This window comes from Mustela erminea, chromosome 5 (assembly GCF_009829155.1).
Source record: "Mustela erminea isolate mMusErm1 chromosome 5, mMusErm1.Pri, whole genome shotgun sequence".
NCBI lineage: Eukaryota > Metazoa > Chordata > Mammalia > Carnivora > Mustelidae > Mustela > Mustela erminea.
This window is the reverse complement of record NC_045618.1, coordinates 102,870,751-102,892,639: the sequence shown is the minus strand read 5'-3', so window position 1 is coordinate 102,892,639 and position 21,889 is coordinate 102,870,751. Positions and strand designations below refer to the sequence as shown.

The following is a 21,889-nucleotide window of genomic DNA, read 5'->3' as shown; positions in this document are numbered from 1 at the left end:
CTATTTGGAAAAATATAAAATTAGATGCATTCCTCAAATCATATGGAAGAATAAAGTCTAAAAGCTTAAGAAGCCTAATTATAAAAAAATAAAACTATGCAAGCACTAGAAGAAAACATGTGAATTCCTTTATACTCTCAGTGGAGGGAAAGACTTTTTTTTTTTTTTTTAAGATTTTATTTATTTATTTGACAGAGATCACAAGTAGGCAGAGAGGCAGGCAGAGAGAGAGGAAGGAAAGCAGGCTCCCCCCTGAGCAGAGAGCCTGATTTGGGGCTCGATCCCAGGACCCTGGGACCATGACCAGAGCAGAAGAAAGAGGCTTTAACCAACTGAGCCACCCAGGCGCCCCCAGGGAAAAACTTTCTAACAATGACTGAAATCCAGAGGCAGATGCATTTATTTGACTGTGTCAAAATTTAAAGCTTGTATGACAAAAAGCCCCATAGAGAAAGTCAAAAGACATTCGATGAAATGGAATAAAATATTCACAATATCCATAATTTATGAAAAACTTCTAAATATTGAAAACCAAAATATTGTAACCAAAAATCCTATGTAAAAATGGGCAAAGGGGCGCCTGGGTGGTTCAGTGGGTTAAAGCCTCTGCCTTCGGCTCAGGTCATGATCCCAGAGTTTTGGGATAGAGCCCCGTATTGGGCTCCCTGCTGAGCAGGGAGCCTGCCTCCCCCTCTCTCTCTGCCTGCCTCTGTGCCTACTAGTGATCTCTGAATGTCAAATAAATAAATAAAATCTTAAAAAAAAAAAAGAGTAAATCCAGCCTTTATGACTGAATTATAATTGGAAATGGAGTATTCCACAGTCTGAATATTTAAACTTTCAAATAGCAGTTAGTTCTTGAGTTCTTGGTCTAACAGAGTTCAAAAATAAATAAATAAATAAAAATGGGCAAAAGATATGAACAGACAATTCACACAAAATTATAAACACAATCCTCAGCCATATTAAAAGATGTTCAATTTCACTCATAATATGATAAATGTAAATTACAACTTCACTGAGATATTATTTCCCACTCATTGGATCAATAGATTGCAAATGTTTATCAATATAGTCTATGGGGAAATAGTCACTTTCATATATTTCTGGTGGAAATGTATAAAAAAAGAAAAAAGGTACAACTCCAAGGATATAAACCAAATGGAGGGGAATTTGGTAATATGTATCAAAATGACATACCTTTGCCCTTCAACCATGCAACTTCAATAATATAAAAATACATATGCACAGGTTATTCAGTGAAAAATTATTTGTTACTGCAGAATACTGTAAATTACCTGAATGTCCAGCTGCAGGAGATTGGCTAAATAGCTATGGTACCTATCAATACAGTCTACATACCATTGAGTGCTACACAGCACGGGAAAACAATGTGAGGAACAGCTCTATTAACTCATCTGAACTGATTTCCAGAGATATTATGAAGTGAAAAAAAAAAAAAAAGCCCAGAACATGTATAGTATAAAAAGTATAATATCTTTTGAGTAAAAAAGAAAATAAAAAATATACATATCTGTATTTTCTCATCATTACAATAAGAAACAGGAATAAACCAGAAAACAATGAACTTGGTTATCTACAAGAATTGGGATATATAAGAATGGGGGGCACCTGGCCTGGGTGGAGCATGCAACTCTTGATCTCAGGGTTGTGAGCTTGACCCCCTTGTTGGTGTTGATATTATTTAAAGGTAAAAGTGTTTAAAAAAAAAAAAGAAGGCATTGTGGGAAGGGATGAGAGCAACATCTGAGTACATTTCCTCTTTATATGGTTTTTTCACTTACAGGAGAACTAATCAAAGTAATTTATGGACACAGAATTTGATTATAAATCCTTGGGCAGAAAACAAAGGACAGGGCAGTTGAACATCAAAATAATTAAATTCAGTAACGAGTTATAAATCACTGGGGGAAAAAAGAAATTCATGAGGACATATGGATAATAAATAAAGAAATAAATGATTACAGTATGACACTGTACTATAGTATAGTACAATACTGCTTATAGTACAATACTTATACTTGCTTATAGTACAATACTGAGGGCTAAATGGAGAGCTGGAATTGGAAAATGATCATTTTGCAACCATCATGGTAAAGATAAAATCTGTTAGGAATTATCAATGGATAGGGGTATCTGGGTAGCTCAGTGGGTTAAGTCTCTGCCTTCGGCTCAGGTCCGGATCTTGGGGTCCTGGGCTCAAGAGCAGCATGGGGCTCTCTGCTCACTGCTTCCCCACTCCCCCTCTGCCTGCCTCTCTGCCTACTTGCTCTCTCTGTCAAATAAATACATAAGATTAAAAAAAAAAAAGAAGAAGAATCAAAGGATATTAAATCCAGGGGGGAAATTTTCATAAAGACTGGGATTTTGTGTGGTCTTAAAAGTGTCCTCTCCCAACTGCTTATCATTTGCAAGGGAGGGGAAAAAATAGAGCAGAGGAGAAATGAGACAACCCCTTGCAGAGAGATCAAAATTAACATCACCAATGAGAGGAAAGAACTGCACATGCCTCCAAAAGTGACGCCCTGAAAAGCCCGCATCATCACCCATGCTAAGTAGACTGGCTGAAAATGCACAACTCTGATCCGATCATGATGAAATATCAGACAAACAAAATGGCAACTGTCTTATTTTATAAAAAGGGTGTACATGACTTGTATTCTTAAAAAATGCTAATATCGTAAAAGACAAACACGGGCTGTGAAAATGTTCTAGATTAAAGGAGGCTAAAGATACATGACAAAAAGACTATCTGACTCTAGACTAGAACCTGTACTGGAGGAGGAAACATGCTGTAAAGAACACTGATACATTCACTGACGTAATGGAATATAGGTCATAGATTGGATAAAATATTTTGTCAATGTTAGATTTATAAAGTTGATAACTATATTGTGTTTATATAAGAGAACATTTCCTATTATTAGGAAATACAAACTAAGGTATTTAGGGATAAAGAATCAGGCATACAACTTATTCTTGATTCATTTAAAAAAATACACACACACATATGGGCAAATAATAGTGCCAATCTGGAAAATGTCAACAATGAACAACAGGAGATTTGGGTAAAAGGTATAGGGGTATTCTTCCAGTTTTCTATGTTTGCAAGTTCCTAAAATTATGTCCAAATGAAAAGTTTAAAGAAAGAATCCTACTATGGTTGTAAACATATAATATTCTTTACTGCTTTATAAAGATTTAATAATTTGGCAATGGCTTCAGAAGTTGTAATATTGAACCAAAATGACAGGACTGGTAGAAGACAGTAATATCATCACCTCACACAAACAATCCTGCCATTCGATTTACTATTAAAAGCTTCAGAAGTTACTATCATGCTAGTTATAAATATATATGTAGCTGTATATATCTCAACATATATATAAATATGTATATATATATTTATATATACATATATATATATAAATGGTATGTCTAACAAAGTCATACTCTGAAGGAGCTGTTACTTGTATAAAAATCATATACCTGTACTTCCCAGGTATTCATATTTGATATGGAAAAGATGCTCAAGATACACTAAATGAAAACAGGTCACGAAATAGTACATATACCTTTACTCTGTTTTTGTTTAAAAACTTACATATTATAAAGGTCTGCAAAGAAGCAAATATTGACAGTGGTTAACTTTGGATGACAGAATAGAGGTGATTATGCTTTTTTCCTTTTGGCTTACCTAGATTTTCTAATTCTATTTCCTGCCACAAACATGTATTATTTGAGTAACAGAGAAAATATAATTGAGTAAAAATGAAAAAAAAAAGTCAAAATCAAAATATTGCAATAATAACCCCTGCTTCTACCTAAAATAAAAAACTGACTACACTATCAAAACACAGTTTTTACTGCTACAACGGGAATGGTAGAGTTTAATTTTTTTTTCTTTAGATTTAGACTCTGATCCCCAGATAAAATAGTGAAAAACCAAATGTTCAGTTTGCTTTTAAAATTAAGAAGGGGAACATTAATACAAACTATGCTAACAAATATGCTATAGTTCCAATATTAGGCCCAATCTGAGTGCTAAGAGATGGAGAAGCAAAATTAACAGGAAAAAAGGGAGGGCATGTGCTGATGAGAAGAAAAGACCCAGAGAAGGAGACTCCAAAAGGAAAAGAGAAAATGCATATTAACCTTGAGGGCCCGCCGCCCCAGCTCCCCTGTGGGATTGCGCCTCCCACAGGTTCAGCCAGGCCACACCATCTTCTTTCCAGTTGGATGGGAGGCTGAAAGCAAATCTTTCCCTCCTTGTAATGCCATTGACTTATACACTGGAAAGTGGTTAAAATGGTAAATTTTATGTTATATATATTTTAACACACACACTCTGCTGTTTAGACTGAGGAAGAAAGCTAGAAAACGAAGAGGACTCTGAGTACCTCAAAGAGATAGCGATCACCCCCAGTGAGGGGGAAAGAAGCTAAGAGGAGAAGCTGGGAGGAAGGTGAAAGATCTGACCCTTTCTGTTTTGAATGAGAGGAAGAAAGGAGCTTAGAAGACACGGGTGACATGATGGTGACAGAAGGGTTACCTTGCTGGGGTAGGCTGGGTAATGAACAGAAGCTGGATATATGAAAACACCAACCTAACAGTTCTGATCTATCTTCAACTGAACAAGGTGAAGGGGAAGAGGGGAGGAGGGGAGGGAAACCAGATCTCTCATATGGGCTCCTCAGGCACAAGTGACTGACTTGCTGTCAAGCTCTATGAGGCTCACTAACATTGCTTATGTTTGGGTAGTTTTTTGGGTTGTTGTTCTCACTTATCACATTTATTGACCACCTTCTGTGTTCCAGGCACTGTGTTAGGTTCTGGAAATATACTGCTTTTGGTATGACTTACCTAGAAAAACCAAATTAACTTCAGTTCACTGGAACTTCAATTTGGTAAGATTAAAACCCCAAACTGTGTATAAGCAGGGTCCAGATTTCTCAATAAGGGTCTGTACTTTCCAAATGCAAGAAAATGTACATTTGTTTTGAGGAGATATTCCTTAAAAAAAAATTGTTTGTTTTTTTTTCTGAAAGTACTGGCACAGGGTTGCAGAGGCTTACTGGTCCCGTCTCTTCCTGAATGACTGAGAGTTCTCTTCAGACTCCCATTTCAGTCTTTATAAGAAGAGGATTTGCCCTAACACACAAGGTTGTTGGAAGAAATAAATAAGCTAACACTAGCCAGGGTACTGTATATGTTACAAAGTATCATAAAAATGTTACCGTGTCTTTATTAATGAGCATATCAATACCATGCACTTCAGAAAAGTAGTAAATTGGGTATGATGGCATTCCTACCATGAAATGGTTTTACCAAAAGTTTATTTCATATACAAGCTTCTACCATACTCAGAGGAATGTCAGGGCTCAGGTCCTCTTAGATCCCTAAGATGCTTTTATCTTACTAATAGGGAAAAACTACTAGACTAAAGAAGTAATGAGCACATAATGAGAAAAGGAGATCACTATAATTACTGAAAATACAAAGGATCGAGTACATAGAAGATGTAGGTGCGGCAGGGCGATGACGGAAACAAGGTGACTTGCAACCATGTAGAGAAATAAGGGAAGATGGTCTTAAAACTGAGCACTTCAGATGATTACAAGGCTTACTCATTCGGTACTAAAAATGCTAAGAATAAACATGCTTCCTAAGAGACGTTTTTCTATCTAGCAAACATGATAGAATACAGAATGATAAAATTAACTTAATTCAACTATAATGTGCCTTTTGTTTTCTAAATAATATTCTATTCTTACAACATATTATATATATATGTACATATTTATATATATATAAATAATATGTCTAACGAAGTCATACTCTGAAGGAGCTGTTACATGTATAAAAATCATATATGTGTACTTCCTAGGTATTCCTTCTTCAAGAAAAATGTGTCTGGGCCAAACATATAGCCTCAGAAATTAAAATAAAACTTTTTCTATTCACCAAATAATCATGACCCATCATGCTTCCAGAATTTTAAAGTTACTTACAATGTCATAAATTTCTCGGTCTTCCTCATCAGCTAGGGTCAACAGCGCTACCAACGGATAGCGAGATCTGGGCACTGTACCAAAGTCTTCAATTTTAGTATCTCTTGGTAACTGGCAATATATTTCTTCTTTGCTGTCCTTCTTAATACTTTTTGAAAATGTAAAGGTAAATTGCCACTGTAACCCAAAATACAATAATACACAAAAAGTGATCAATAATAACTGAGCAAATACTTTCTCCATTAAAAAGTCTTATGTCTGAGATTTTCACTGGTTAACGGATGTATCAGATAAAAGGATACAAATACTGCTCTTGATAGAGATATTCACTATACAGAGCATCTTCCAGGGCTCGGGGGGTGCTTATTCGGAAGCAATAAAAGTGCTTCTGCAGAGCTTCATAGAGTTTTTGGACACTGCACCCCCAGTAGCATGTCAAGAGGCTATCTTCAAGGCAGTCTGTTGTCAAAGTTATGCCGGCTGTCGAAAACAAAGAAGAAAAGAAGACAAAGAGAAGAAAATTACTGAATATAGTTTTTCATACAATTATACACAGCGAATGACAAAAGCTTCCTTTCGATGGCTGGCCCGGCTGAAGGCAGTTCAAGGAACTCATTAAAGGGCCCGTGCCTGTAAATGAAGGAACTGGTCCCTAAACAAGTAACGGAAAAACCTCAACATCTATATACAATTTTGAAGCACGATCAGTAAATTCTTATTTGTACATTTACACGTGGAAATCATGAAGTTAATTTTTTGGCTGGGACTCAGAGGCTTCTCCCACATAGTGTTTAAAAACTGAAATATAGTTCACCATTGATAACCTACCATTCTAACAGCATATATAATCCTAATTACAAGAAACAGGAGCACTGTCTCCAAATGTGGATATATACAACCTTGTAACTGTAAGAAACAGAGCAGGACTGTCTCTGAAAGTGGATATACATAACTCATGGGGTCCTCAGATGATCACTGGAGTAGAAAAAAAATGAAAAAGAAATCAAGCCTTACTAATATTAATATGCACACTGACAACATTTATACTTTTTTTCTTTTTAAGATTTTATTTATTTACTTGTGAGAAAGAGTGAGAGAGAGCATGAGAGGGAGCCCAATGCGGGACTCGATCCCAGGATTGAGGACCCCAGAATCATGACCTGAGCAGAAGAAAGTCGACCAACAGAGCCACCCAGGTGCTGCAACAACATTTATACTCTTGTCACATAGTTAATGTCCCACATGATATGCAAACATCCTAAGGAAAGAGTAGGGATTCCAAAACATGAAGGGCTTAGTAGCAATGCCCTTGTTCATTTATTTGCTTTCAGCATAATAACACACATTATAATTTGAATAAACCTGATTAAGTGGAAAAATAAATTATAAGTGGGCATACAAATTAGACTATTTTACTATTTATTAAACACTCACATAGGACTTACTATTACCACCCATATGATTTTTTTCCCCTTGCTCATGGAAGTTGCAGCAATATCAAGTTCAAGGGCAGCAATATCTAGGATCCTATACCGTTGGCAGTGGAAACTGTAATATCTGGTGCTCAGTGGCAGCAGCGGACTTGCAAGACCAAAAGTACGTGGTCTGGGGATTGTTCCTTGCTGAACAGCCTTAGTCTCTGATTCTGGATCTCCAAACCTAACAGCAATTCTGTAAGTTACCCAGTATCCTTTGACTGGAGTCTTTTTTTTTTTACTTATTAATAGGAATTCTGATGGATACACTGTGTAGTTTTAAAAAGTAATCATTGGGTGGCTGGGTAGTTCAATCAGTTGGGTGTCTGACTTTGTGTGTGTGTGTGTGTGTGTCTGACTCTTGATTTCGGCTCAGGTCATGATCTTAGGGTCATGGGATGGAGCCCTGAATTGGGCTCTGCACTCAGCAGGGAGTCTGCTTCAGATTCTCTCTCTCCTCCTCCCTCTGCCACTACCCCCTGCGCTCACTCTGTGTAAAATAAATAAATAAATCTTTTAAAATATATATAAAAATCATCCCTTAAGAAAATAAAATAAAAAGGTGATCAGAGTATGTTTTAGAAGGATATACACAAATACAAGCAGATGCTCTACAGGATACCAAATATTCAGTTTTTATTTTTCTTCCCCGTAGTTAGTAGTACATATGTAGACTTTCACATTTGGAGTATGTGTAGCAGCAGCGACACAGGATTATATCCAATCATAGTTAAGCAAAACTTTTAACTGGCAGGAACACTGCACAGGTAATTGGAACAGAATTTGATTTCAAAGTTTTATATGACACTAATCATCAGGTATTATTCAAGAATGGGAAATTTAATTAGCTATTATTTGTTAATTAGCTATTAAATAGCCAAAGAAAAACACCCCATCAATACAAATTTAAATATATTTATATATACTTAATATGTAATTACATTAGTTTATTCACTAAATATCAAAACACATTAATGTCATGTTCATATATACTATTTATATTATGCTACATAACTGTGCTCATATATTTAAAATTAGTATACATATTAAAAATCATACATCCTTTTCTCTATGTCACCACAGAACCATACAACATGAGGGAAGGAAAAAAAGCTGAAGTAGATACGAAAGGGAGAAATAGAAAAGGCATAGAAAAGAAAGTGGAGGGGTGCCCAGGTGGCTCAGTGGATTGAGCCTCTGCCTTCAGCTCGGGTCATGATCACGGGGTCCTGGGATTGAGCCCCACATCGGGCTCTCTGCTCAGCGGGGAAACTGCTTCCCCCTCTCTTTCTGCCTGTCCTCTGCCTACTTGTGATCTCCCTGTCTCTGTCAAATAAATAAATGAAGTCTTAAAAAAAAAAAAGAAAAGAAAGTGGAAAAAGAAAAAAAGGAACCCAGAAAATGACTTCTTAATATTCTTGGCAGAAATGTGTAAATGTGAAAATATATTATGCATGGAGCTCTAGTTATATCAAAATGACAGGATGCACCCAGATGTCCAATAATAGGGGATTAAATGAATAAAATGTAGAACATTCTATAATGAAGTATTATGGAGCTCTTAATAAAGAACTGACGCATGGAATAATACCTGCATATACTACAGTGGGATGATCTTCAGGATATACACAAATGAAAAAACCAAGATGGAGGAAAGTATATAGCATATTCCTGTTTATATCACAGGAGGGGATATCCATATCTATGTGATTGTTTACACTAAAAAAGAACCATGGAAGGATAAGGCCTAAAACATGTAAAACTACCCAGTTTATTTGCTCTGTAAAAAGCATCAGAGTTCTAGAGATTCAGAGCTGCATAAAAGGCTTATTTATAGACTGCATATATGTGACTAAAGTGGGGAGAGCGTCAGAGACTACTGACAACTGGATACTAATCAGACTTCAACAGCTATGTCTCTGAAATTAATTAAGTTAATGAGAAGGGAGAATACAATCTGTAAATTCTACTCTCCACAATCTCTCCTACACTTGTCCATGACATAGACTGAAAAGAGAATGTACTGATTAACACTAACTGATGACAGTTCAAATCCCCCAAGCAAAACTGTTCTCCCTTTTGTTTTTTCCAGTTGTTCTGCAGACAGTTCTCATTCCTACATTTTCTCAATCTTCTAAGATTCAGTGCAAACACAATGCCGTCTCAGATCGACAGGAACAACAGACTTGGAACACAGCCTTAAACCAGAAAAAATCAGAATCGAAGCTAACTGAAGCAGCACGGCGATGATTTCCCTCAACCTGCCTAGTTGTAACGGGCAAATGGAGCCCTGCATATGAGACAACTTTGCAAAAAACTGCAAAAAACAAGGACAAGAGTCAATGAGTTGAGGCATTAAAAAAAGAAGAAACAATAGAGCAGAAAAGCCACAGACTTTCTGGAGGAGAATACCTGAGAAAGAACTAGCGTACAGGTGATCCTGCATGAGGATAATAAATCTGGAGTATTGGGAGATGAAAGTTTCACGTCGGAGCTTTGCGCAGTGGCAGTATCGTAGCCAATGAGGTTTATCCGAGGCGTGATTATTGCTAATTGAAAGTTTTACGTCGGAGAGAATAGAGGTTCACAAATTCCTCCAAAAATGGTATGTGTGTCATTTTGTCTAACCCTTTCACCTTTGTTAGGTCTCACCAGGGTGAATGAGCCAAAATATGAGGAAGCTGTCACAAAGGGACAGGAGAATTTCTGACCCAAAGGAATTAAACTCAACTAGCAAACCCTGAATACCTCCTTTCCATTTCATTAGAGCTTCTTACACTGGGGACATGGAAATACCATAAATCCAAATCCAGTACCATCACATAACAACAAAAGAAATCCCAACAAGCACCCATGCTAAAGATAAACAGAGGACTAAGATTAAAACTGATTCTCTTGTTCATTTTCAAGTAAATCAGATCTCCAGATAGTCCCCTTCCCTTCCTACACGCCAAGCACCTTGGGAACAGTGGTGAAAAAAGACCTGGATTCTTAAACTATCTGCACACCAAATGAAATAACCTTTTAAAATGTCACAACTATTGCTCAGAATATTATTTTAATGGCCTGGTTAGACATCTTTAATGATATCCTCAGTTCCACAGTTTAAACAAATGAATTTTATCCTGCGAAACATAATTCCCAACAAATTCTTTCTCCCTATTTACCCGAAGAAGACATATAATGAATGATAGGCACTGGACATTTTATTTTTTACAAGATTTTATTTATTTGCGAGAAAGAGAGAGAGAGAGAGAACACGAGGTGGGGAGGGGAGGGCAGTGGGAGAGGGAGTAGACTCCCCGCTGAGCAGGGAGACCAAAACAGGGCTTGATCCCATGACCCCGAGATCATGACCTGAACTGAAAGCAGATGCCTAACCGAATGAGCCACCCAAGGCACCCCAGCACCAGTATTTTAAAAATTAAAATACTTCAATAAGCATGCTATAAACCACACATTTTTAAAAAAATTTTGTGTACAGCTGAGAGAGGTCTTCTATTTACTAGGTATCTTTTCATTTGTTTCTAGGGGCAGGGGAGGTTCTTTTTGATACTATTTCTGCTTGAAAGGAAGATTGGCAGATTTCCTCCCACTTTCTATCTCACAAGTATTCTGTGTTTGTTGGCTTATAATTGAACAGTTCTTACTTTTTCAGCATATCCCAGCTTGTGGAACTATGTAGCAGGAAGGACAGCTTTGTATTGGCAGTTTTTTGTATGGGCAGTTCTACTCAAGATCCCAGTGTGACATGGCAACAGGTGCAAGTGCCTGACCACAGAGGTCAGAGGTCACCAAACTACCACTGTTCTCTATATTTTAATTAGGCATGTTTTTTTTGTTTTTTTGTTTTTTAAGATTTTATTTATTTATTTGACAGACAGAGATCACAAGTAGGCCGAGAGGCAGGCAGAGAGAGAGGAAGGCAGAGAGAGAGGAAGGGAAGCAGGCTCCCTGCTGAGCAGAGAGCCTGATGTGGGGCTCGATCCCAGGACCCTGGGATCACAACCTGAGCTGAAGGCAGAGGCTTTAACCCACTGAGCCACCCAGGCACTCCCTTAGGCATGTTTTCTAAATAGGATAATTTTCTCATCAGATCTTGAAATTTGGTCTTCCTAAGTGAAAAATGTCAGAACAAACCCCTTATCTATCATTAGAGGGGGAAAAAAGAGGTCCTTAGTTCTCTTCAATTCATAGGGTAATAATATAGTATTTATAGATAAAGAAGAATAAGAAATTTTATACTACTTCATTATGAATCAGTATTTACTTAAGATTGGTAAGTCTTATTGAGTAAGCACACTGATGTTTTTAAAGACTTTATGTATGCATGTGCATATGTATGTATTTACAGAGCGCACATGAGCAGGGGAGGGCAGAGGGAAAGAGAGAAGGAAAGACTCTCTAGCAGACTCCCTGCTGAGCACAGAGTCTGACTCAGGGCTCGATCTCATGACCCTGAGATCATGACCTGAGCCAAAATCAAGAGTCAGATGTTTAAGCAACTGAGTCACCCAATACACTGATTTTTGACGTGATTCTGGAAGTCAGAGACAGAAAGATGACTAAACAAGAAGAGTCACAGAAGCCAAGGGAGAAGGCTACCAAGAAGGAAGGGTTGATCAACTCTATTAAACTCTGCAGAGATAGTGTTAACTCAAGCCTACAATGCCTGAGGGTCAGGGTAGGGGGGCAGAAGTGGGGATTGGTGACCTCAGGGAAAGCCAGTTCAGCAGAGAGACATAGGCAAAAACCAGACCGCACGGATCTGAGGAGCGAAAGTAAAGCAGGCTAAGGAAGAAGGCAAATGTAACCTGCTTTTGAGAGGCCTGAAGGGAAGCGGAAGAAGGCAGTGTTACAATACGATAAAACACTGAGAAAGTTTGGGGTTGTTTTTAAGATTCCAGAAATCTGACCAAGTATAAAGGGTGATATGGTCTCAGCCCAGGAATCTTTGTAGAGCCACAGAACTGTACCTAGAACTTCCTACTCCGTGTCTTGACTTACCTGCTACAAGAGCATTTCTAAGCCCAGAAGTTCAAAACTGCAGTCATTACCTTTCTTCCAAAACCTGCTGCTCCTCCTGTATTCTTTATCCTGGTAATAGGATCTGTCTCTGGGGGGCCCCTGTGAAGACCCTGTCTTCCCCTACTATTCTCTCTCACCTGCTCCACCCTGTGTTTTATCCACAACAAACTACTTAATTGTTTCTCTACTGTCTTATTCTGTTTCTGTACTGGTGCTTTGTTCATGCTTCTCTCTCTACCTAGAATATCTCCCAACCCCATGTGATAAACACATACTTATCTTTCAAGACTCTACTCAAAAACAAATAAATAAATAAGACAGAATCAGCACATTCTTTAATGAGGCTTTTCCTGAATATGCCCGAACTTAATCATTTCTTCCTTCCCTCTTCCCTCCCTTTCTTTCCCTCATGCCAATGGTCCCTAGATAGTCTTGCAGACAATTTATTTTTCCAAGTAAGCACAGAAACAAACAATTGTCATCTATTATTACCATCTCCCAGAATAATGTCTTATACTAAAATAACTTAGACCCAAAATACCACAATTTCAGATTAAAAACACTTGTTCTTGAGGTTAGCAACCTTACAGTAACTGTTTATGCTATACAATCCAAACCTTTTTCACTGCACTCAAGACCCATGAAAATGGCAGTGTCCTAACAAACTATTCTCATTAACAGTTAAGATTCTTGATTCTTCTCACACGAATGCCTCTGTTTGCTAGTTGATTAAGTTAGTCTTTGCAACTATAGTACAAAGTACTATTTGTACAGCGCCCAGAATAAAATAGGTGCTCAATAAATACTTGTTGAGTCTAATGAAGAAAAAGCAATGTAGAAAGAAAAATGCTAAGAAAGGGGGAATAGAAAGAAAAAGATCTTTGAAAAATAGCCACCAACTTGTAATTGAAGCTGTAGATGGATTGGTGATCTCTAAGCCAAAAGGATTCTTGACTTGTCTCATTTGCTTTTTGAAAACTCTTGTGTTGAACTGGGTCTCTTCTGAATTTCTCAAAATTACTGGAACATCCCAACCAAACCTGAAGAAAAATAAAAATAAAATAATACATAATTCTAGCAAATGCTGAAACTTTGTTATATGTGAAATATGTTGGGCTTCATTAATTATTCCTTTTAACACAAGCACCACAAAAAGAGATTCATTTATTCAGTTTACATTATATTACAGAATTAATCTAGAAGTGACAGATGAGAGGCCCCATGCAATATATTGTTCAGCTGGCTGAACTGACATACTCCTGAAACAAAGAGTTCTATTTTAATATTGTCGGTGATAACAAAGTAGTACAGTCATTAGAGATTAATTATACTTAATATGACAGCAAAAACATGATGAGTTAGTGAACTTTTTACATGATATAAAAGCAAATTCATATTTAACATGCAGACTATCTGATATTATTTATGGGCCAGGAGAACTTTTATTTAAACACCAAACATAGCACTTCATTTATATAACATGTTTTCTACTTTTAAATTTCAGGTAAAGCTGTGAAAATGCACACTTAACAGATGAAAAGGAAAATGAAACAGACCCAACTCAATTTGTTATCAAGTTAGAAAGCAGCTAAGTTCACTCAATTAAAAAAAAGTAATTTAGGGGCGCCTGGGTGGCTCAGTGGGTTAAGCCGCTGCCTTCAGCTCAGGTCATGATCTCAGGGTCCTGGGATCGAGCCCCACATCGGGCTCTCTGCTCAGCGGGAAGCCTGCTTCCTCCTCTCTCTCTCTGCCTGCCTCTCTGCCTACTGCCTACTTGTGATCTCTCTCTCTGTCAAATAAATAAATAAAATCTTTAAAAAAAAAAAAGATAATTTAAAATTAATAGGATAGCATTCATACTCTGATGCACTTTCTTCTCTCCAGACACTTAGCAGTGGTGGATAAAAAATAAACAGAGAAATCAAAAAGACCCCACTGAAATGAGCAAACAAACCAAACTGTGTTGAAACAAAGGAACAGTAGTACTCAGCAATGAAAAGGAATAAATTATTGCTAGAGCCACATGGACAAATCTCAAAAACAACATCCTGAGCAAAAGAAGTCTTACACAAAGGAGTACATGCTCTATGATTCTGTAATACAGAATTTGAGAGCAGGCAAAACTAATTCATAGTAGAAATAAAAAACAGAGCAATGGTTGCATCTGAGGTGGGGGGAAGGGGTATGGACTGACGAGGAAATGGCATGACGAAACTTTCTCTGGTGATGGTCATGTTGCATACCTTGCGAAGAGGTTTGAGTATAGATGATGCATTTAATAACACTGAAGACTTGTATATTTCATTGTGTATAAATATTACTTCGAAAGAAAAAAAAGGAACTATAAACAAAAATGTTGAGGGACACCTAGGTGGTTCAGTCGGTTAATCATCTGACTCTTGGTTTTGGCTCAGGTCATGATCTCAGGGTCGTGAAATCGAGCTCCACATTGGGCTCTCTTTCCCTTTCCCTCTGCCCCTCTCTCCCTTTCCTACTCCCTGCCCCCCCAAACAAAACAAAACAAAACACCCAAATGTTGAGCTCCAGCTAATAATATGCAATGCTTTAGTGTTTATGGGAAGAGTAACAACTTACTTTGAAGTGATCAAGAAATAAGATGGACAAATATGAAATAAAGACTCTATACCAAAATATTGATTGCAGAACCTAAGTGATGGGCATATATATATTCATGGTATAATTTTTTCAAGTTTTCTGTATGTTTGAAAATTTTAATAATAAAATGGTAGGAGAAAAAGAGACATAGCAGGTTCAAAGACAATCTTTACGGTTCTAAAAAAGGGAAATAAATATAAAGTAATGAGTAAGGCTGATGCCAGGGTTTGATAGGTCCCAAGTCTGGCAGCAGGCAGTGGCAAGTAAGCCTTCCTATAGTAAGAGGACTTTATAGGTTGTCCATTCAAAACAAGAGCCAGACCGAGGTTCATAATTTGAATCCAGGCACTGGGTTAGGACAATATCAATATGGATGTCATTATAAGAGGTGTCTGGGTGGTTCAGTGGGTTAAGCCTCTGCCTTCGGCTCAGGTCATGATCTCAGGATCCTGGGATCAAGCCCTGCATCAGGCTCTCTGCTCAGCAGGGCCTACTTTCCCCCTCCGCCTCTGCCTGCCTCTGTTTGTGATCTCTTTCTCTCTGTCAAATAAATAAATAAAATCTTTAAAAAAAGAAAGAAAGAAAGAAAGAAATGTCATTATAATACCTGTCCTTAACTAGGAGGCATCTAGGAATTGGGTTGGAGAAAATCGTAAAATGGTTAAACAGCAAGGGTGATAACAAAAGGTAGGGAAGAAAACCATTAAAATTAAGTTTGCAAACCAAAATTTCAAATCACTTCAATAAATCTAATGCCAAGAGAAGACCACTAAAAGTAACACACAGTATAAAGTTATACTCTAGGGGCACCTGGGTGGCTCAGTGGGTTAAGACTCAGCCTTCGGCTTGGGTCATGATCCCAGTGGCCTGGGATCGAGCCCCTCATCTGGGCTCTCTGCTCAGCAGGGAGCCCGAGTCCCACCTCTCTCTGCCCGTCTCTCTACTTACTTGTGACCTCTGTCTGTCAAATAAATAAATAATATCTTTAAAAAAAATTAACAGCCATGCAAAGAGACTCATTATGACTCATAATGAGGAGAGAAAATAATCAAAAGAAATAAATGACAGGTATACTAGAACTAGTAGACAAGAACATTGAAATAATTGTTATAACAACACTCCATATTTTCAGAAAAGTAAGTAAAGATTGCGCATACTACATGGAGATGTGGAAAATATTTAAAAAGACCCAAATCCATTTCTGAAGATGAAAAAATACAATATTGGAGATGAAAAATACACTGGATGAAATTAATAGCTGACTTAACATTACAGAACAAAAGAGTAGTATATTTGAAGACTTATCAACAGAAAGGATCCAATATGAAACAGAGAGAGGAAAAAAAAGGCTAGACAAAAAAAACCCAAATGACCCAAAACATCATTGAGCTGAAGGACAACTTCATGTAGTTTGCAGAGAAAGGGCAAAGATGCACAAGAAAACTACAGACGTGTATCATTCAGGAAAATAGACGCAAAACTTTTTTTTTTAGTTTTTTTTAATTTGTTTGACAGGCAGATCACAAGTAGGCAGAGAGAGAAGGAAGCAGGCTCCTGGCCAAGAAGAGAGCCCAATGTGGGGCTTGATCCCAGGACCCCGGGATCATGACCTGAGCTGAAGGCAGAGGCTTTAGTATATGTGCTGCCGAAGCGAGCACAAGGCAGAGGCTTTAAACCACTGAGCCATCCAGGTGCCCTGACGCAAAACTTCTTAACAAAATGTTAACAAATGGAATCCAGCAATACATTAAAAGGCTAATATATCATGACCGAATGATGGCTTAACATAACATTAAAAATTTAACATAACTCACCATATTGACAGACTGAAAAAGAAAAACTATATGATCATCTCAATACATGCAGAAAAAGCACTTGTTCAAATCCAATGTCTCATCCTGATAAAAACTGTCAGCAAACCAGGAATGTAAAGGAACTTAACCTGGTAAAGGGCAGCAATAAATATGCAGAGCTAACATCGTACTTAATGAAAAACTGCTTTCCTCCTAAAATCAGGAACAAGACACTTAATAGCGATGTGTCCTTAGGCAATCGCTCAACCTTTGTGTAATTGGTTTCCCACCTGGAAACCTTTGTAACAGAGTGTGGCACTAAGTAAGTGCTAGCGATGATAAAGCCGATGATGGAGTAGACACAGGGGTTGGCAGAAGAGCTAGAGGGAAAGAACAAATCCAGTAATTTCTCCTTTTTGAACCTCAGAATCAGTTACCCCGCAGCCACTGTGTCCACTGCCCAACACTGCCCCAGTGCCTTTTAGCAGTTAAGTCAGGAATGTGAAATGGTAGGACACAAGATATAATCTTCCCATGAGAGCCATAAGATAACACCTCCCTCTTCTTTCCTTCATCCCTTGGAGTGAAAAAAACAAGGGGAGAAAACACCATTCGATGCTATATATACTCATTCTATTTCCTGGCCCCTTCATCATTTTAATTCTTCCTACCGTCCACCTACCCCCCCCTTTCTTTTCTTTACCCCCACTGCCTGTCTCCTTACACCCACACTACCAGCAGTAAATACTGGAATTCAGAGCTCATTTTGTTCAGTTCTACTGTAGGTTCAACCATTATATTTCAGATATTTTATCATATTGTACCTAACATCTTCTTTTCTTTCATTTTTTTTAAAGATTTTATTATTTGACAGAGAGAGAGAGATCACAAATAGGCAGAGAGGAAGGCAGAGGGGGAAAGGGAAGCAGTCTCCCCACTGAGCAGGGAGCGTGATGTGGGCTCCCAGGACCCTGGGATCATGACCTGATCGGAAGGCAGAGGCTTAACCCACTGAGCCACCCAGGCGCCCCTTACATTTTCTTTTCTTTTTTTTTTTTTTTTTTAAAGATTTTATTTATTTATTTGACAGAGAGAAATCACAAGTAGATGGAGAGGCAGGCAGAGAGAGAGAGAGGGAAGCAGGCTCTCTGCCGAGCAGAGAGCCCGATGCGGGACCCGATGCCAGGACCCTGAGATCATGACCTGAGCCGAAGGCAGCGGCTTAAACCACTGAGCCACCCAGGCGCCCCCCCTTACATTTTCAATTAAAGAATCTTTAAAGGTATAGGAGTCAGAAACCCAAAAAGCAGGGCTTTGGAGAAGTATCTGGAAGCAGCCTTTTGTGAGCACAGAATTCCTCTGCAATTGCTTTATTTATTGTATGTCAACTACACATCAATAAATAAATTTTCAAGAAAAAAATATGCTTTATTTATTCTATGATTTATCTGGTTTTAATATAAAAAGTATTATTTCTCCAAATCTTTATAAAACATCAGTGTTGTAGGAAGATATACCATATCTATTCTGTGGCTTTGAATACACTTCGGAATGGAAGAAATAATTTGAGATGTAAAGTGTGCTTCTTTTTAAACATGCTTATCCAAGGCTGCTTCACCCAGTATCAGATCAAGAGCTGCCAAACCACACCTATTATTAGAAGAAATTCATCTCCCTAGATTTTTTTACTTTTCCATCTCATGCTTTGTCTTGGGTCTGCATTTTCTAATGGCCTAAGGTCCTCGATTTGAGTCGAATACATCTTTTAAAATTGGTATTATGGATCATGCTAAACCCTCGGCCTTCGTATCACACATAACGTTTTTACCGTGAAGGATAACATACAGAAAAGTACACAAAACATAGTTCAATGAATTAGAAAGTAATTAGTGTTCGGGTGAAGAACCCGGACAATATTCTCAGAAAGTCTCTGGTGTCCCCTCTCCCAGGCACTATCCCTTCCCTCTACAGTATCTTGACTTCAATTGCTGTAATTCAGTGTATCTGTTTCTGAACTGTTATGTAAGTGGAAGGATGCTGTGTACACTTCTACTTCTTATTTTATAATGTTATGCTTGCAGATTTATCCATGCAGCTATATCTAGCACTTCTGTGTAGCTATGTAATATTCTACTGTACAATCAATATGCTGTAACTTGCCTCCTCGTTCTACTCTTAATGGACATTTAAGTTGTCCTCACTCTGGCCATCAGGAATAATGCCTACATCAACATTGTCATACAAGGCACTTGGTGCACATGGGTATACCCCCATTTTTTCTTAGGTCCACATATACTGAGAATGGTATTTCTTGGACAGGTCTGTGCTTCTTCAACTTCCGTGGAGAAGGCTAAAGCTTGTTCTACGGGGTAGCATCAATTTACCCTCCTATGCTCCCCTTATGCCAAAACCTTGCCAAAACCTTGTTAGCCACCTGGTAGGTATGTGGTGGCAGTGCACTACATACTTTTTAATTTCTATTTCTTTTTTTAATTTCTATTTCTCAGATGACTATTTTTATTTATAGAAATTCTTCATATGTCCTGAATGTGAGCCCTTTGTTGGATATAGCTTCACCCCTCCTGCACCTTGCCTTTCACGTTCAAAATGGTATCTTTTGATGAACAGAGCTCTTAGTTTTCACACAGTTATTAACTTTTTCCTTTAAGGTTAATGCTCTTGCTCTTTGGCTTTCCATTACCGGCTTATCTGAATTATGCCCTGACACTGCCGCACTTCTGAATTAAGATCTCAGACATTTCTGTACTCCTGTCCTCTCAAAGGACTTAGTCAAGCATGACCAGAACGGCCAATGCTGAATCAAGGCTCTGGGTCCATATCTGACTTCACCAGTCCTGTTACCTCAATATCCTTATGCTTTGAGGGAAACAAGTGTTGGGGAGTGAGGGAAGATAGAATTCACTATATACTGGAGTGACGCTGCACACAGTCTGACCACACCTCTCCAAAGCATTATGTTTAATGTAGTCTGAGATCAAGTAAGCTGGTTTTGGGGCAGCTAACACACAGATGACTCATGATGAACTTTCAGCCTACTATAATCCTAAACCTTTTCACATACCTGACCCAGCATGAACTTCCTCATTTTTGCACAAAAATTCACAACTTCCACAGTTTTAACCTGCTCGATGAGGATCAATGTTTCTATCCTTAACATATTACTCAAAAGCCTATATGCAGAGATGACCTGAAATAAGGTTAAAAATTAGAGACTGGTCAAATAGTAATCCATGATTGGTGCTGAAAAATAGTTCTGTGAAATACTGGTAAACAGACCCAATGACGTTTCTCTGGCCACCACCCTAACATCTGGTCTTTTCCACATTTTAAAAAAATATTTTATTTATTTATTTGACAGAGAAAGAGATCACAAGTAGGCAGGCAGGGGTGGGGGAGGGAGGAACAGGCTCCCCGCTGAGCAGAGAGCCCTGATGCAGGGCTCAATTCCAGGACCCTGAGATCATGACCTGAGCAGAAGGCAGAGGCTTAACCCACTGAGTCACCCAGGTGCTCCTTTTTCCACATTTTTAATCAAAAACTAGAATAAAGATGTTGATGCCCTGTATATCAGATTACAGCTGATACGACATTACAAGGAATAATAAAATAAAATAGTAAAAGAGAAAACTGACAAGTTTTCTTTTCAATTTCTTGTCAATCTTTTCAATGATAAATTCATCTTTATCTTTTTCCACTTGAAGTCAAGTTGGCAACTGTTAGTAATGACATACTAACTAAACAAATGCTTCTAAACATTCATTACTTTCTTTTACCTAAACTTTGTCCCCCTTTTTACCATAAAGAGGATTTTCTATTCTCTTTCCTTTACTGTTACAATTTTATACTTATTCCTCCTGGATTTTTCATAATTCTGTTTTTCCCCATTTTTAAAAAAGATTTGTTTGTTTATCTGACAGAGAGAAAGCATGCATGCATAAGCAGGGAGGAGTGGCAGAGGGAGAGCGAGAAGCAAACTCCCCACCAAGAAGGGAGCCCGATGCAGGGCTCCATCCCAGGGTCCCAGGATCATGACCTGAGCAGAAAGCAGACACCCAACTGAGTGAGCCACCCAGGCACCCCTGCTTTTTCCCATTTCTAAATTGTTTATTATACTTGTTCATAATGTTTAAACTTTTAACACAGCAATAATCTGTGGACCTCCAATTTTTTTTTTTTAAGATTTTTATTTATTTATTTGACAGATAGAGATCACAAGTAGGCAGAGAATTACTCAGAGAGAGAGAGGAGGAAGAAGGCTCCCCGCCGAGCAGAGAGCCCATTGTGGGGCTCGATCCCAGGACCGTGGGATCATGATCCGAGCTGAGGGCAGAGGCTTTAACCCACTGAGCCACCCAGGGGCCCCGGACCTCCAATTCTGACCACATTTTTTCTTATTGCTTATATAATGTCTTATGTGGCACACACTTCCAAAGCTTTTAATCAGAGGCTGAATTGGTAGACCAGACCTCCTTTCCTTGTGTCTGGAGTCTCATAGAGCTCCTCATGAATAAAGGTTACTTTGAAGATAAAATTTTAGGATCAGCAGTAAACAATTTTTATTACCCCTTCAGCTCTGAGTTCTCAAGCCAGAAAACAGACATGCAATTGTTAATTTGGGGGGCCTTCTCTCTACCGTGATCTCCCAAAGATGGTCTCATGCAGTAGCTCGATACTGACACTGGATCAGGATAAAAAAGCCATTCGTGGGTAAACTCAGAGGATTGTCTCTGAGGGAACTGCTGTGCTAATGATAGGACTTTGGGAAAATGACCCAGTCTTGAAAACTCCATGCCTTTACTTGTAAAATGAGGGTTTAAAATAAGTGACCTTAAGGCCCTCCAAAGGCCTGAAATCTTGTTTCTAACAGTTTTGTGTTTTCTTCTAGATTCCTCTAAAAAAAATCTCGCCAATGCAAGGGTGGAGT

General features: G+C 38.2%; 1 protein-coding gene and 1 pseudogene across 1 annotated transcript in view; one reads left to right on the top strand and one right to left on the bottom strand.

Moving 5' to 3' along the window:
- CGRRF1 (cell growth regulator with ring finger domain 1) overlaps window positions 1-21,889 on the bottom strand; it is a 30,540-nt gene that overhangs the window by 2,826 nt on the left and 5,825 nt on the right. Inside the window, exons 2-4 of the mRNA XM_032344272.1 lie at window positions 13,436-13,575; window positions 6,335-6,512; window positions 6,033-6,180 (exon numbers count right to left, since the gene is read on the bottom strand). Of these exons, the coding sequence (XP_032200163.1) occupies window positions 6,033-6,180; window positions 6,335-6,512; window positions 13,436-13,575 (466 nt within the window). The remainder of the gene's footprint in view (window positions 1-6,032; window positions 6,181-6,334; window positions 6,513-13,435; window positions 13,576-21,889) is intronic.
- Window positions 10,000-10,165, top strand: LOC116592072 (annotated as a pseudogene).